General features: G+C 49.1%; 1 protein-coding gene across 2 annotated transcripts in view; it reads left to right on the forward strand.

The window, feature by feature from the left end:
- The first annotated feature begins 7,925 nt into the window (after positions 1-7,925).
- Positions 7,926-14,052, forward strand: part of klhl6 (kelch-like family member 6) — an 11,531-nt gene continuing 5,404 nt past the window's right edge. Inside the window, exons 1-3 of one of the 2 annotated variants that reach the window (XM_017682651.2) lie at positions 7,926-8,692; positions 9,788-9,953; positions 11,976-12,425. In XM_017682651.2, coding sequence (XP_017538140.1) covers positions 8,427-8,692; positions 9,788-9,953; positions 11,976-12,425 — 882 coding nt within the window. In that variant the 5' untranslated portion in view covers positions 7,926-8,426. The remainder of the gene's footprint in view (positions 8,693-9,787; positions 9,954-11,975; positions 12,426-14,052) is intronic. The other variant, XM_017682650.2, reaches the window with a different exon arrangement.

The following is a 14,052-nucleotide window of genomic DNA, read 5'->3' on the forward strand; positions in this document are numbered from 1 at the left end:
AGTGTAGTGGGTATGTAGCGGTCGGTATAGTGGTTGGTTGGGGTAGTGTAGTGGGTATGTAGCGGTCGGTATAGTGGTTGGTTGGGGTAGTGTAGTGGGTATATAGCGGTCGGTATAGTGGTTGGTTGGGGTGGTGTAGTGTAGTGGGTATATAGCGGTCGGTGTAGTGTAGTGGGTATATAGCGGTCGGTATAGTGGTTAGTAGGGGTGGTGTAGTGTAGTGGGGGTGTGTGTGTGTATAGCGGTCGGTGTAGTGTAGTGGGTATGTAGCGGTCGGTATAGTGGTTGGTTGGGGTGGTGTAGTGTAGTGGGTATATAGTGGTTGGTGTAGTGTAGTGGGTATGTAGCGGTCGGTGTAGTGTAGTGGGTATGTAGCGGTCGGTGTAGTGTGTGTGTGTGTGTGTGTGTGTGTGTGTGAGTGTGTATAGCGGTCGGTGTAGTGTAGTGGGTATATAGCGGTCGGTATAGTGGTTGGTTGGGGTGGTGTAGTGTAGTGGGTATATAGTGGTTGGTGTAGTGTAGTGGGTATGTAGCGGTCAGTGTAGTGTGTGTGTGTGTGTGTGTGTATAGCGGTCGGTGTAGTGTAGTGGGTATATAGCGGTCGGTATAGTGGTTGGTTGGGGTGGTGTAGTGTAGTGGGTATATAGTGGTTGGTGTAGTGTAGTGGGTATGTAGCGGTCGGTGTAGTGTAGTGGGTATATAGCGGTCGGTATAGTGGTTGGTTGGGGTGGTGTAGTGTAGTGGGTATATAGTGGTTGGTGTAGTGTAGTGGGTATGTAGCGGTCGGTGTAGTGTAGTGGGTATGTAGCGGTCGGTGTAGTGTGTGTGTGTGTGTGTGTGTATAGCGGTCGGTGTAGTGTAGTGGGTATATAGCGGTCGGTATAGTGGTTGGTTGGGGTGGTGTAGTGTAGTGGGTATATAGTGGTTGGTGTAGTGTAGTGGGTATGTAGCGGTCAGTGTAGTGTAGTGGGTATGTAGCGGTCGGTGTAGTGTGTGTGTGTGTGTGTGTGTGTGTGTATAGCGGTCGGTGTAGTGTAGTGGGTATATAGCGGTCGGTATAGTGGTTGGTTGGGGTGGTGTAGTGTAGTGGGTATATAGTGGTTGGTGTAGTGTAGTGGGTATGTAGCGGTCGGTGTAGTGTAGTGGGTATGTAGCGGTCGGTATAGTGGTTGGTTGGGGTAGTGTAGTGGGTATATAGCGGTCGGTATAGTGGTTGGTTGGGGTGGTGTAGTGTAGTGGGTATATAGCGGTTGGTGTAGTGTAGTGGGTATATAGCGGTCGGTGTAGTGTAGTGGGTATATAGCGGTCGGTATAGTGGTTAGTAGGGGTGGTGTAGTGTAGTGGGGGTGTGTGTGTGTATAGCGGTCGGTGTAGTGTAGTGGGTATATAGTGGTTGGTATAGTGTAGTGGGTATATAGCGGTCGGTATAGTGGTTAGTAGGGGTGGTGTAGTGTATTGGGGGTGTGTGTGTATAGCGGTCGGTGTAGTGGGTATATAGTGGTTGGTTGGGGTGGTGTAGTGTAGTGGGTATATAGTGGTTGGTTGGGGTGGTGTAGTGTAGTGGGTATATAGCGGTTGGTGTGGTGTAGTGGGTATATAGTGGTTGGTGTAGTGTAGTGGGTATATAGTGGTTGGTTGGGGTGGTGTAGTGTAGTGGGTGTATAGCGGTCGGGGTAGTGCAGCATGTGTATAGTGGGTATATAGCGGTCAGTGTAGTGTGTGTGTGTGTGTGTGTGTGTATAGCGGTCGGTGTAGTGGGTATATAGTGGTTGGTTGGGGTGGTGTAGTGTAGTGGGTATATAGCGGTCAGTGTAGTGTGTGTGTGTATTGCAGTCGGTGTAGTGTAGTGGGTATATAGCGGTTGGTGTAATGTAGTGGGTATATAGTGGTTGGTTGGTGTAGTGTAGTAGGTATATAGTGGTTGGTTGCTTGGTGTAGTGTAGTGGTATATAGTGGTTGGTGTAGTGTAGTGGGTCTATAGCGGTCGGTATAGTGGTTGGTTGGGGTGGTGTAGTGTAGTGGGTGTATAGTGGTCGGGGTAGTGTAGTGGGTATGTAGCGGTCAGTGTAGTGTAGTGGGTATGTAGCGGTCGGTGTAGTGTAGTGGGTATGTAGCGGTCGGTGTAGTGTAGTGGGTATGTAGCGGTCGGTGTAGTGTAGTGGGTATGTAGCGGTCGGTGTAGTGTAGTGGGTATGTAGCGGTCAGTGTAGTGTAGTGGGTATGTAGCGGTCGGTGTAGTGTAGTGGGTATGTAGCGGTCGGTGTAGTGTAGTGGGTATGTAGCGGTCGGTGTAGTGTAGTGGGTATGTAGCGGTCGGTGTAGTGGGTATGTAACGGTCGGTGTAGTGGGTATATAGCGGTTGGTGTAGTGTAGTGGGTATATAGCGGTTGGTGTAGTGTAGTGTAGTGTAGTGGGTATGTAGCGGTTGGTGTAGTGTAGTGGGTATGTAGCGGTTGGTGTAGTGTAGTGGGTATGTAGCGGTTGGTGTAGTGTAGTGGGTATGTAGCGGTCGGTGTAGTGTAGTGTAGTGGGTATGTAGCGGTCGGTGTAGTGTAGTGGGTATGTAGCGGTCAGTGTAGTGGGTATGTAGCGGTCAGTGTAGTGGGTATGTAGCGGTCGGTGTAGTGGGTATATAGCGGTTGGTGTAGTGTAGTGGGTATATAGCGGTTGGTGTAGTGTAGTGGGTATATAGCGGTTGGTGTAGTGTAGTGTAGTGTAGTGGGTATGTAGCGGTTGGTGTAGTGTAGTGGGTATGTAGCGGTCGGTGTAGTGTAGTGGGTATGTAGCGGTCGGTGTAGTGTAGTGTAGTGGGTATGTAGCGGTCAGTGTAGTGGGTATGTAGCGGTCAGTGTAGTGGGTATGTAGCGGTCGGTGTAGTGGGTATATAGCGGTTGGTGTAGTGTAGTGGGTATATAGCGGTTGGTGTAGTGTAGTGGGTATATAGCGGTTAGTGTAGTGTAGTGTAGTGGGTATGTAGCGGTTGGTGTAGTGTAGTGGGTATGTAGCGGTCGGTGTAGTGTAGTGGGTATGTAGTGGTCAGTGTAGTGTAGTGTAGTGGGTATGTAGCGGTAGTATAGTGTAGTGTGTGTGTGTATAGCGGTCGGTGTAGTGTAGTGGGTATATAGTGGTCGGCATAGTGGTTGGTTGGGGTGGTGTAGTGTAGTGGGTATATAGTGGTTGGTGTAGTGTAGTGGGTATATAGTGGTTGGTGTAGTGTAGTGGGTATATAGCGGTTGGTGTAGTGTAGTGGGTATATAGCGGTCGGTATAGTGGTTAGTAGGGGTGGTGTAGTGTATTGGGGGTGTGTGTGTATAGCGGTCGGTGTAGTGGGTATATAGTGGTTGGTTGGGGTGGTGTAGTGTAGTGGGTATATAGTGGTTGGTTGGGGTGGTGTAGTGTAGTGGGTATATAGCGGTTGGTGTGGTGTAGTGGGTATATAGTGGTTGGTGTAGTGTAGTGGGTATATAGTGGTTGGTTGGGGTGGTGTAGTGTAGTGGGTGTATAGCGGTCGGGGTAGTGCAGCATGTGTATAGTGGGTATATAGCGGTCAGTGTAGTGTGTGTGTGTGTGTGTGTGTGTATAGCGGTCGGTGTAGTGGGTATATAGTGGTTGGTTGGGGTGGTGTAGTGTAGTGGGTATATAGCGGTCAGTGTAGTGTGTGTGTGTGTATTGCAGTCGGTGTAGTGTAGTGGGTATATAGCGGTTGGTGTAATGTAGTGGGTATATAGTGGTTGGTTGGTGTAGTGTAGTAGGTATATAGTGGTTGGTTGGTTGGTGTAGTGTAGTGGTATATAGTGGTTGGTGTAGTGTAGTGGGTCTATAGCGGTCGGTATAGTGGTTGGTTGGGGTGGTGTAGTGTAGTGGGTGTATAGTGGTCGGGGTAGTGTAGTGGGTATGTAGCGGTCAGTGTAGTGTAGTGGGTATGTAGCGGTCGGTGTAGTGTAGTGGGTATGTAGCGGTCGGTGTAGTGTAGTGGGTATGTAGCGGTCGGTGTAGTGTAGTGGGTATGTAGCGGTCGGTGTAGTGTAGTGGGTATGTAGCGGTCGGTGTAGTGTAGTGGGTATGTAGCGGTCAGTGTAGTGTAGTGGGTATGTAGCGGTCGGTGTAGTGTAGTGGGTATGTAGCGGTCGGTGTAGTGTAGTGGGTATGTAGCGGTCGGTGTAGTGTAGTGGGTATGTAGCGGTCGGTGTAGTGTAGTGGGTATGTAGCGGTCGGTGTAGTGGGTATGTAACGGTTGGTGTAGTGGGTATATAGCGGTTGGTGTAGTGTAGTGGGTATATAGCGGTTGGTGTAGTGTAGTGTAGTGTAGTGGGTATGTAGCGGTTGGTGTAGTGTAGTGGGTATGTAGCGGTTGGTGTAGTGTAGTGGGTATGTAGCGGTTGGTGTAGTGTAGTGGGTATGTAGCGGTCGGTGTAGTGTAGTGGGTATGTAGCGGTCGGTGTAGTGTAGTGTAGTGGGTATGTAGCGGTCAGTGTAGTGGGTATGTAGCGGTCAGTGTAGTGGGTATGTAGCGGTCGGTGTAGTGGGTATATAGCGGTTGGTGTAGTGTAGTGGGTATATAGCGGTTGGTGTAGTGTAGTGGGTATATAGCGGTTGGTGTAGTGTAGTGTAGTGTAGTGGGTATGTAGCGGTTGGTGTAGTGTAGTGGGTATGTAGCGGTCGGTGTAGTGTAGTGGGTATGTAGCGGTCGGTGTAGTGTAGTGTAGTGGGTATGTAGCGGTCAGTGTAGTGGGTATGTAGCGGTCAGTGTAGTGGGTATGTAGCGGTCGGTGTAGTGGGTATATAGCGGTTGGTGTAGTGTAGTGGGTATATAGCGGTTGGTGTAGTGTAGTGGGTATATAGCGGTTGGTGTAGTGTAGTGTAGTGTAGTGGGTATGTAGCGGTTGGTGTAGTGTAGTGGGTATGTAGCGGTCGGTGTAGTGTAGTGGGTATGTAGTGGTCAGTGTAGTGTAGTGTAGTGGGTATGTAGCGGTAGTATAGTGTAGTGTGTGTGTGTATAGCGGTCGGTGTAGTGTAGTGGGTATATAGTGGTCGGCATAGTGGTTGGTTGGGGTGGTGTAGTGTAGTGGGTATATAGTGGTTGGTGTAGTGTAGTGGGTATATAGTGGTTGGTGTAGTGTAGTGGGTATATAGCGGTTGGTGTAGTGTAGTGGGTATGTAGCGGTTGGTGTAGTGTAGTGTAGTGGGTATGTAGCGGTTGGTGTAGTGTAGTGGGTATATAGCGGTCGGTATAGTGGTTGGTTGGGGTGGTGTAGTGTAGTGGGTATATAGCGGTCGGTGTAGTGTAGTGGGTATGTAGCGGTCGGTGTAGTGTAGTGGGTATGTAGCGGTCGGTGTAGTGGAGTGGGTATATATAGCGGTTGGTGTAGTGGAGTGGGTATGTAGCGGTTGGTGTAGTGTAGTGGGTATGTAGCGGTTGGTGTAGTGTAGTGGGTATGTAGCGGTCGGTGTAGTGTAGTGGGTATGTAGCGGTCGGTGTAGTGTAGTGTAGTGGGTATGTAGCTGTAGTGTAGTGGGTATGTAGCGGTCGGTATAGTGTAGTGTGTGTGTGTGTGTGTGTGTGTGTGTGTGTGTGTGTATAGCGGTCGGTGTAGTGGTTGGTTGGGGTGGTGTAGTGTAGTGGGTATATAGCGGTTGGTGTAGTGTAGTGGGTATGTAGCGGTCGGTGTAGTGTAGTGGGTATGTAGCGGTCGGTGTAGTGTGTGTGTGTGTGTGTGTGTATAGCGGTCGGTGTAGTGGGTATATAGTGGTTGTTTGGGGTGGTGTAGTGTAGTGGGTATATAGCGGTCAGTGTAGTGGGGGTGTGTGTGTGTAGCGGTCGGTGTAGTGGGTATATAGTGGTTGGTTGGGGTGGTGTAGTGTAGTGGGTATGTAGCGGTTGGTGTAGTGTAGTGTAGTGGGTATGTAGCGGTTGGTGTAGTGTAGTGGGTATGTAGCGGTCGGTGTAGTGTAGTGGGTATGTAGCGGTCGGTGTAGTGTAGTGTAGTGGGTATGTAGCTGTAGTGTAGTGGGTATGTAGCGGTCGGTATAGTGTAGTGTGTGTGTGTGTGTGTGTGTGTGTATAGCGGTCGGTATAGTGGTTGGTTGGGGTGGTGTAGTGTAGTGGGTATATAGCGGTTGGTGTAGTGTAGTGGGTATATAGCGGTCGGTGTAGTGTAGTGGGTATGTAGCGGTCGGTGTAGTGTAGTGGGTATGTAGCGGTCGGTGTAGTGTGTGTGTGTGTGTATAGCGGTCGGTGTAGTGGGTATATAGTGGTTGTTTGGGGTGGTGTAGTGTAGTGGGTATATAGCGGTCAGTGTAGTGGGGGGGTGTGTGTGTAGCGGTCGGTGTAGTGGGTATATAGTGGTTGGTTGGGGTGGTGTAGTGTAGTGGGTGTATAGCGGTCGGGGTAGTGCAGCATGTGTATAGTGGGTATATAGCGGTCAGTGTAGTGTGTGTGTGTGTGTGTGTGTGTATAGCGGTTGGTGTAGTGGGTATATAGTGGTTGTTTGGGGTGGTGTAGTGTAGTGGGTATATAGCGGTCAGTGTAGTGTGTGTGTGTGTATTGCAGTCGGTGTAGTGTAGTGGGTATATAGTGGTTGGTTGGTGTAGTGTAGTAGGTATATAGTGGTTGGTTGGTTGGTGTAGTGTAGTGGGTATATAGTGGTTGGTGTAGTGTAGTGGGTATATAGCGGTCAGTATAGTGGTTGGTTGGGGTGGTGTAGTGTAGTGGGTGTATAGTGGTCGGGGTAGTGCAGCGTGTTTATAGTGGGTGTATAGCGGTCGGGGTAGCGCAGCGTGTGTATAGTGGGTGTATAGCGGTCGGGGTAGCGCAGCGTGTGTATAGTGGGTGTATAGCGGTCAGTGTAGTGCAGTAGTAGTGTACCTCTGCCTCCCATGCTCTATACTGGGGTTCAGTGCCCCGCCTGGGTAACTGCCCTAGTCTCATCAGACCGTCGGCAAAATGCCGTAACTGTCAGTGTTTTGTTTCTACAGGCTTTATTGGAGTTAAACCTGCAGGCCGAGTTGCTGAATCTAAGATGTTCTGATGAACCCGTTAGTCGCAGTAAGCTGAGTGTGCTGTACAGTGAGGGGTGTCTAAACTGTCTGACTGACGCGGTTCTTCACGCCGTATGTGGAACGTGGCCTGTTCTAACAGCTCCTGCCTGTGAAGTTTCCGCTCCATTTAAAATGGTTAGTCTAGTCTGTAAACATGTTAAGAAGCAATGCAGCGCCGTTGACCTGAACTGCAGCCCAATCAGAGTGAAGATGTACATGGACCTGTAGGTTAATGCCTTAATAAGTGACATGCGTTCAGTTATTAATTGGAGATCTTTTGGCCAGTTAACCAAAGGACTATTGACCAGTTAACCAGAGGTCATTCGGCCATTTAATTTGAATCTATTTCAGCAGTTAATCAGAGATCAATCGACCAGTTAGTCAGAGATTGTTTGGACAGCTAATCTCAGATCATGTGGGCAGTACACTAGCCCTAACACACACAGTGTGTTGATTCATGCTTACTAGGCCTACAGTACCCACAGTCCAAACAGTTGATTCGAATCTCCACTTTTGCCTCAGATGAATTTATCTATAGTCCGAGCTTTACAGTAGCAGTTAAAGAGCTGAGGGGATGGTGGGTGTTCTGCGTCAGTTTTTAGGGTCAATGACAATGATGTACTCAGTCCACATCATACAGAAGTCTTCTCATTACACATTTCCACGGTCTAAAGTTCACTGTATTTACACAACTAGATGTGTGAAAGAAATTTAGAAAATATTTGGTTTGTTCCAATTAACTGAGCGTAAAAGCTCCCAGGAGTCTGCTGTGTTGCTCTGATGCTCGCGCATTAAACTGCTGTCTTCTCCAGGATTTCCAGTATAAGATGTGTTTCTTGCTTAATAAGACAAAATGCTCTTTAAAGTGGGAAATGGGGGTCCACACCACCACAACCAGGCCCTGGAGTCGGGAGCGACGCTCTGCCGTGTCACTTTCATAAACTTTCAGATGTAGAACATTTTACTGATGTAGAAATGTTGCAATCTGAGTTTTGTGAACAACGAAGCGATTCAGGCTGCGTTGGCTGTCTGTCCACCGCCGCCGAACACTGGAGAGAAGGGAAGTTCCAAAAGATCCACAGAAAGAAGAACAGCGCGGGCCAACGCGCCGCTCATTGTTTCACAGCCACTTTTTTTGAGAAGTTTCAAAACTTCCTGTTTTTGCACCTGACCTCAGCGGAGCGCGAGTGTCAGATACGCTGAAGAACAGGAAGCCGCTGTAGAAGCTGTTAACACACATCCTGAGAGAAAACAACTACACTGGCCTGATAAAAGCACCACCAGTGCTCTGCAGGCGTTCTGCTCTGATCTGGACTCGAGGTGGACTGTATCTCTGGAGGGATTATCTAAAGGAGGTTCCTGCTGTTACCCGGCTTGGGGAATGAGCCATGGGGGACTCTGTGGAGAAGAGCTCAGACGGCCCCCAGCCCGGGGAAAGTTACCAAGGGTGTGCAGATCTGCTGGAGACGCTGAGCGAAGGCAGGCTGGAGGATGGCAGCGTGAGGTTCGAGGATTCCGGGCTTCCTCAGCAGCTGCAGGACGGCCTGCAGAGTCTCCGGCTGGACGGCTTCCTCACAGATGTCACGCTCAGCGTTCAGGGCCAGCTCTTCCCCTGCCACAGGGCCATCCTCGCCGCTGCCAGTCTGTATTTCAGGTAAGAAAACACCCATTTTCACAGATCAGCTCAGTGTGTATTTATAAAAAAACAAAACATGAAATGACCGAGAAACCTGGTCTTTTTTAAAAATCTGATTATTTTGATCTGTTTTTGGAATTTTTATGTCTTTAAAATTGTTGGAATAAGCATTTATAAACATTCATGTAGGGTTATGACAGTTGTCAAGACAACTTCATGTAGGTTTCATGTAGCCTTATGAACAGAACCCTACAGTAAAGTGTTCACGCTGAGCGGCAGCAGCTGCTCCCTCTGATGAAAACACGGCGTTCGCGTAAACAGAACAGCTACTGCAGATTTTACCAATCGGTGGTTCTCTGCTGCGCTCAAATTACGGCCAAGTCTAGAACGTTTTGTTTTCTTATTATTAACAGTTGCAGTCCTGAAAGTAGGGGGTGCTCCAGCCCCCTCAGCACCGCTTCCCACATCCCTGTGACTCTTGGTTCAGTCGTGTTCGGAGTTGGGTACAGTAGCCAAATCAATACTCAAGTAAAAGTACCTTTAAATAAAACAACTCGAGTAAAAGTAGAAAAATACTTAAGTACTCAGTAACAAATAGAATTGCAGAGGAATCTCTTGGGAATTCCAGCATCTCTCAGGACAGGAACTGAAGCCGGTACCGATTTCTTTTCCTCTAGATTCCTTTACTCACTAATGTGCTCAAGTAGAAGTGAAAGTATTAAGATATGAAAATACGCAGCAGATCAAACCCATCCATGCTCTACTGAAGTACTCGAGCGAAAGCAGCTGATTAGCACTCGTCTGATCGCGTTACAGGTGCGTGGAGAATGAACTATTCATCTGAGTCGTGTTCCGGATCCACGCAGCGGTTCTGTCTTCTAGAAATTCAGATTTACCATCACAAACTCAGACGTAAGGATTGTGATATCACCGTGTCGCCCACCCCCACGATCGCGATGCAGGGTGGAGTTTAGTGACCACTGCATTACGTTCTGCACGTGTTTACTATGAGAACATTGAGGGTTCTGTTCTGTTCTGTCCACTGTAAAGTTCATGTAATGTTCCTTAGAGAGTTTCTTTGTCTTGTTCTTTTTCTCATGGACGTTTTTCTAGAGCGATGTTCTGTAACGACCTGCGAGAAAAACACGAGGACTGCGTGAACATTAAAGGAATCGATGCGGAGAACATGAAGATCCTGCTGGACTACACCTACACCAGCAAAGTGCACATAACCAAGGAGAACGTTCAGAAAACTCTGGAGGCGGCCAGCCTGTTCCAGGTCAGTACAAAATAATGACCCTGTCTACAGCTCAGTACGGTTCTGCTATAGAACACTGCCTGAGAACAAAGCAGTTCTGAAGATTATCAACATGTAGAAAGTCCTTAAAGGAATGCCTGGTCACTTGGTGGCCGTCTTTGCAGCACCACTGGGCAGTTATTTCCAGCTGTGCAGTCCAGACTGAATGAGGGACTGTCGTCGACCTATTTAATCTCTTCTTTGGTGAAAATTGTAGCTTTTTTCTCTTTCAACCAAACCACTTTTACACGTTACACGCCGCTCATGACCACAGATGCCTGCTCACTTGTCTACAGGATGGTTGGTGTTTAAGGTGCTGAAGGCTTCGCTCACACTTACAGCAGTAAACACAACAGCTTCGTCTTCTCGGTTCAAATAAGTGAAGCAGAAAATGGGGAAAACGAATGTGAATGAACGGCGGCTGGTCTGACTGCAGCGAGAAGAGACAGGGAACTGAAACAAATCGGCAGAGGACACTTTCCATTTCTGGAGGTTGTTGTTTGCGGCTGAGCAGGGCGTCACAAACAGCAACAACCACCAGTAAATCCCCCGCGTCGGGTCCTAAGGCCAGAAAACAGGTTTATCAGTGCATAAAGACTGAGATCCACACAGATTTATTCCAAATACAGCCTCTTCACCCTGCGCTGCGTCCACTTCACCACGTCCACCTCGCCATGTCAGCCTCACCACGCCGCGTCAACCTCACCACGCCGGCCTCGCCGTGTCAGCCTCACCACGCCGCGTCAACCTCACCACGCCGGCCTCGCCGTGTCAGCCTCACCACGCCGCGTCAACCTCACCACGCCGGCCACGCCGCGTCTATCTCGATGCGTCAACCTCACCACGCCGGCCACGCCGCATCCATCTTGCCGCGTCAGCCTCACCACGCCGGCCACGCCGCGTCAACCTCACCACGCCGGCCTCGCCACGTCCACCTCGCCCTCGCCCGCGTCAGCCTCACCACGCCGGCCACGCCGCGTCCATCTCGCTGCGTCAACCTCACCATGCCGGTCACGGCGCGTCCACCTCGCCGCGTCAACTTCGCCACGTCAACCTCATCACGCTGGCCACGCCGCGTCCACCACACCGCGTCCATCTCGCCGCATCAACCTCACCACGCCGGTCACGCCGCATCCACCTCGCCGCGTCAACCTCGCCACGTCAACCTCACCACGCTGGCCACGCCGCGTCCACCTCACCGCGTCCATCTCGCTGCGTCAACCTCACCACGCTGGTCACGGCGCGTCCACCTCGCCGCGTCAACCTCGCTGCGTCAACCTCGCCACGCTGCCCACGCCGCGTCCATCTCGCCGCGTCCATCTCGCCGCGTCAACCTCACCACGTCCACCTCACCGCATCCACCTCGCCACGCCGGCCTCGCCGCGTCAGCCTCACCGCGTCAGCCTCACCACGCCGGCCTCGCCGCGTCAACCTCACTGCCTTAACCTCGCTGACCTCGCCGCTCCAACCTCACTGCACCAACCCCACTGCACTAATCTCAGTAGGGCAGCTGGACAGTGACAGTAGCGCAGTTGATCAGTGACAGTAGGGCAGGTGATCAGAGACAGTAGGGCAGTTGGACAGTGACAGTAGGGCAGTTGGACAGTGACAGTAGGGCAGTTGATCAGTGACAGTAGGGCAGTTGGACAGTGACAGTAGCGCAGTTGATCAGTGACAGTAGGGCAGTTGGACAGTGACAGTAGCGCAGTTGATCAGTGACAGTAGGGCAGTTGGACAGTGACAGTAGGGCAGTTGATCAGTGACAGTAGGGCAGTTGGACAGTGACAGTAGCGCAGTTGATCAGTGACAGTAGGGCAGTTGGACAGTGACAGTAGCGCAGTTGATCAGTGACAGTAGGGCAGTTGGACAGTGACAGTAGCGCAGTTGATCAGTGACAGTAGGGCAGTTGGACAGTGACAGTAGGGCAGTTGATCAGTGACAGTAGGACAATTAAACTAATGATAATAATAATCATTGTTGACGCTGTTCTGATTATCTGACTAGTTCCCGCGGGTGGTGGAGGCGTGTGCGGTTTACCTGGCGGAGGCGCTGCAGCCGGAGAACTGTGTCGGAATCCTGCGTCTGGCGGACACTCACGCTCTGGCGGGGCTGAAGACGCAGGCGCAGGTGTACCTGGTGCAGCACTTCGGGCAGGTGTGTTCGGGGGAGGAGCTGCCGGAGCTGCCGGCAGCCGAGCTGATGGCGCTACTGCAGAGGGACGAGCTGGGGGTCAGTCAGGAGGAGCAGGTGTTCGAGGCGGTGATGCTCTGGGTACGAGCGGACCGGGCGGAGAGACTGCCCCTGCTGCCCCGAATCCTGGCACACGTACGGCTCCCCCTGCTGGATCCCTGCTACTTTGTGGAGAAGGCGGAGGGGGACGAGCTGATCCGCGGCTGCCCAGAGCTGTTCCCTCTGCTGCAGGAGGCCCGCACGTACCACCTGGCAGGAAATGAGGTAAAGACGTTCGCCCAGAGCAGAACTCAGATCTCCACACTTCCCCTTTTCACCACAGACGTGGTCCCTAAACCGCCACTGACCGCGGCGCCGCTGGCGGAGCAGCCCGTTAAACTCACTGCCCCGCCGCTGTGACCGAGCCGAGCCCCGCAGACAGGCTGAGATGCTCAGACGGCTCCTCAGAGTGATGGGGAACGAGGTGTATAGAGTTCTGTAAAGAACCCGTGTTGGTGCTGTATAGAACCTTTTACAACACGTTCTCCATCAGGCTGGAAAAGGAAGAGCTAGATAACAGCTGATGAGTGAATTTAGCTTCAATAAAACAACGAATTTTACAGCTACAGCACGATTTTACAGTTTAAAGCGCTTTTATTTGTGTTATTATTGTGTTGAAGCGGTTTTATTTGTGTGATTGTGTTGAAGCGGTTTTATTTGTGTTATTATTGTGTTGAAGCGGTTTTATTTGTGTGATTATTGTGTTGGAAGCGGTTTTATTTGTGTGATTATTGTGTTGAAGCGGTTTTATTTGTGTGATTATTGTGTTGAAGCAGTTTTTTTGTGTTATTATTGTGTTGAAGCGGTTTTATTTGTGTTATTATTGTGTTGAAGTGGTTTTATTCCTGGTTTTATTTCTGGTTTTATTTGTGTTGTTGTGTTGATGTAGTTTAATTTGTGTGATTGTGTTGATGTAGTTTTATTTGTGTTGTTGTGTTGATGTAGTTTTATTTGTGTTGTAGTTTTCTTTGTGTTGTGTTGATGTTTGTGTTGTTGTGTTGATGTAGTTTTCTTTGTGTTGTTGTGTTGATGTTTGTGTTGATGTTTGTGTTGTTGTGTTGATGTAGTTTAATTTGTTGTTGTGTTGATGTTTGCATTTTTGTGTTGTTGTGTTGATGTTTGTGTTGTTGTGTTGATGTAGTTTAATTTGTGTTGTTGTGTTGATGTTTGTGTTGTTGTGTTGATGTAGTTTTATTTGTGTTGTTGTGTTGATGTTTGTGTTGTTGTGTTGATGTAGTTTTGTTTGTGTTGTTGTGTTGATGTTTGTGTTGTAGTTTAATTTGTGTTGTTGTGTTGATGTAGTTTAATTTGTGTTGTTGTGTTGATGTTTGTGTTGTTGTGTTGATGTAGTTTTATTTGTGTTGTTGTGTTGATGTTTTTGTTGTGTTGATGTTTGTGTTGTTGTGTTGATGTAGTTTTATTTGTGTTGTTGTGTTGATGTAGTTTTATTTGTGGTGTTGTGTTGATGTTTGTGTTGTTGTGTTGATGTAGTTTAATTTGTGGTGTTGTGTTGATGTTTGTGTTGTTGTGTTGATGTAGTTTAATTTGTGGTGTTGTGTTGATGTTTGTGTTGTTGTGTTGATGTAGTTTTATTTGTGTTGTTGTGTTGATGTTTGTGTTGTTGTGTTGATGTAGTTTAATTTGTGGTGTTGTGTTGATGTAGTTTAATTTGTGGTGTTGTGTTGATGTAGTTTTATTTGTGTTGTTGTGTTGATGTTTGTGTTGTTGTGTTGATGTAGTTTAATTTGTGGTGTTGTGTTGATGTAGTTTAATTTGTGGTGTTGTGTTGATGTAGTTTTATTTGTGTTGTTGTGTTGATGTTTGTGTTGTTGTGTTGATGTAGTTTAATTTG

The sequence above is a fragment of the Pygocentrus nattereri genome, chromosome 2 (assembly GCF_015220715.1).
Source record: "Pygocentrus nattereri isolate fPygNat1 chromosome 2, fPygNat1.pri, whole genome shotgun sequence".
Taxonomy (NCBI): Eukaryota; Metazoa; Chordata; class Actinopteri; order Characiformes; family Serrasalmidae; genus Pygocentrus; species Pygocentrus nattereri.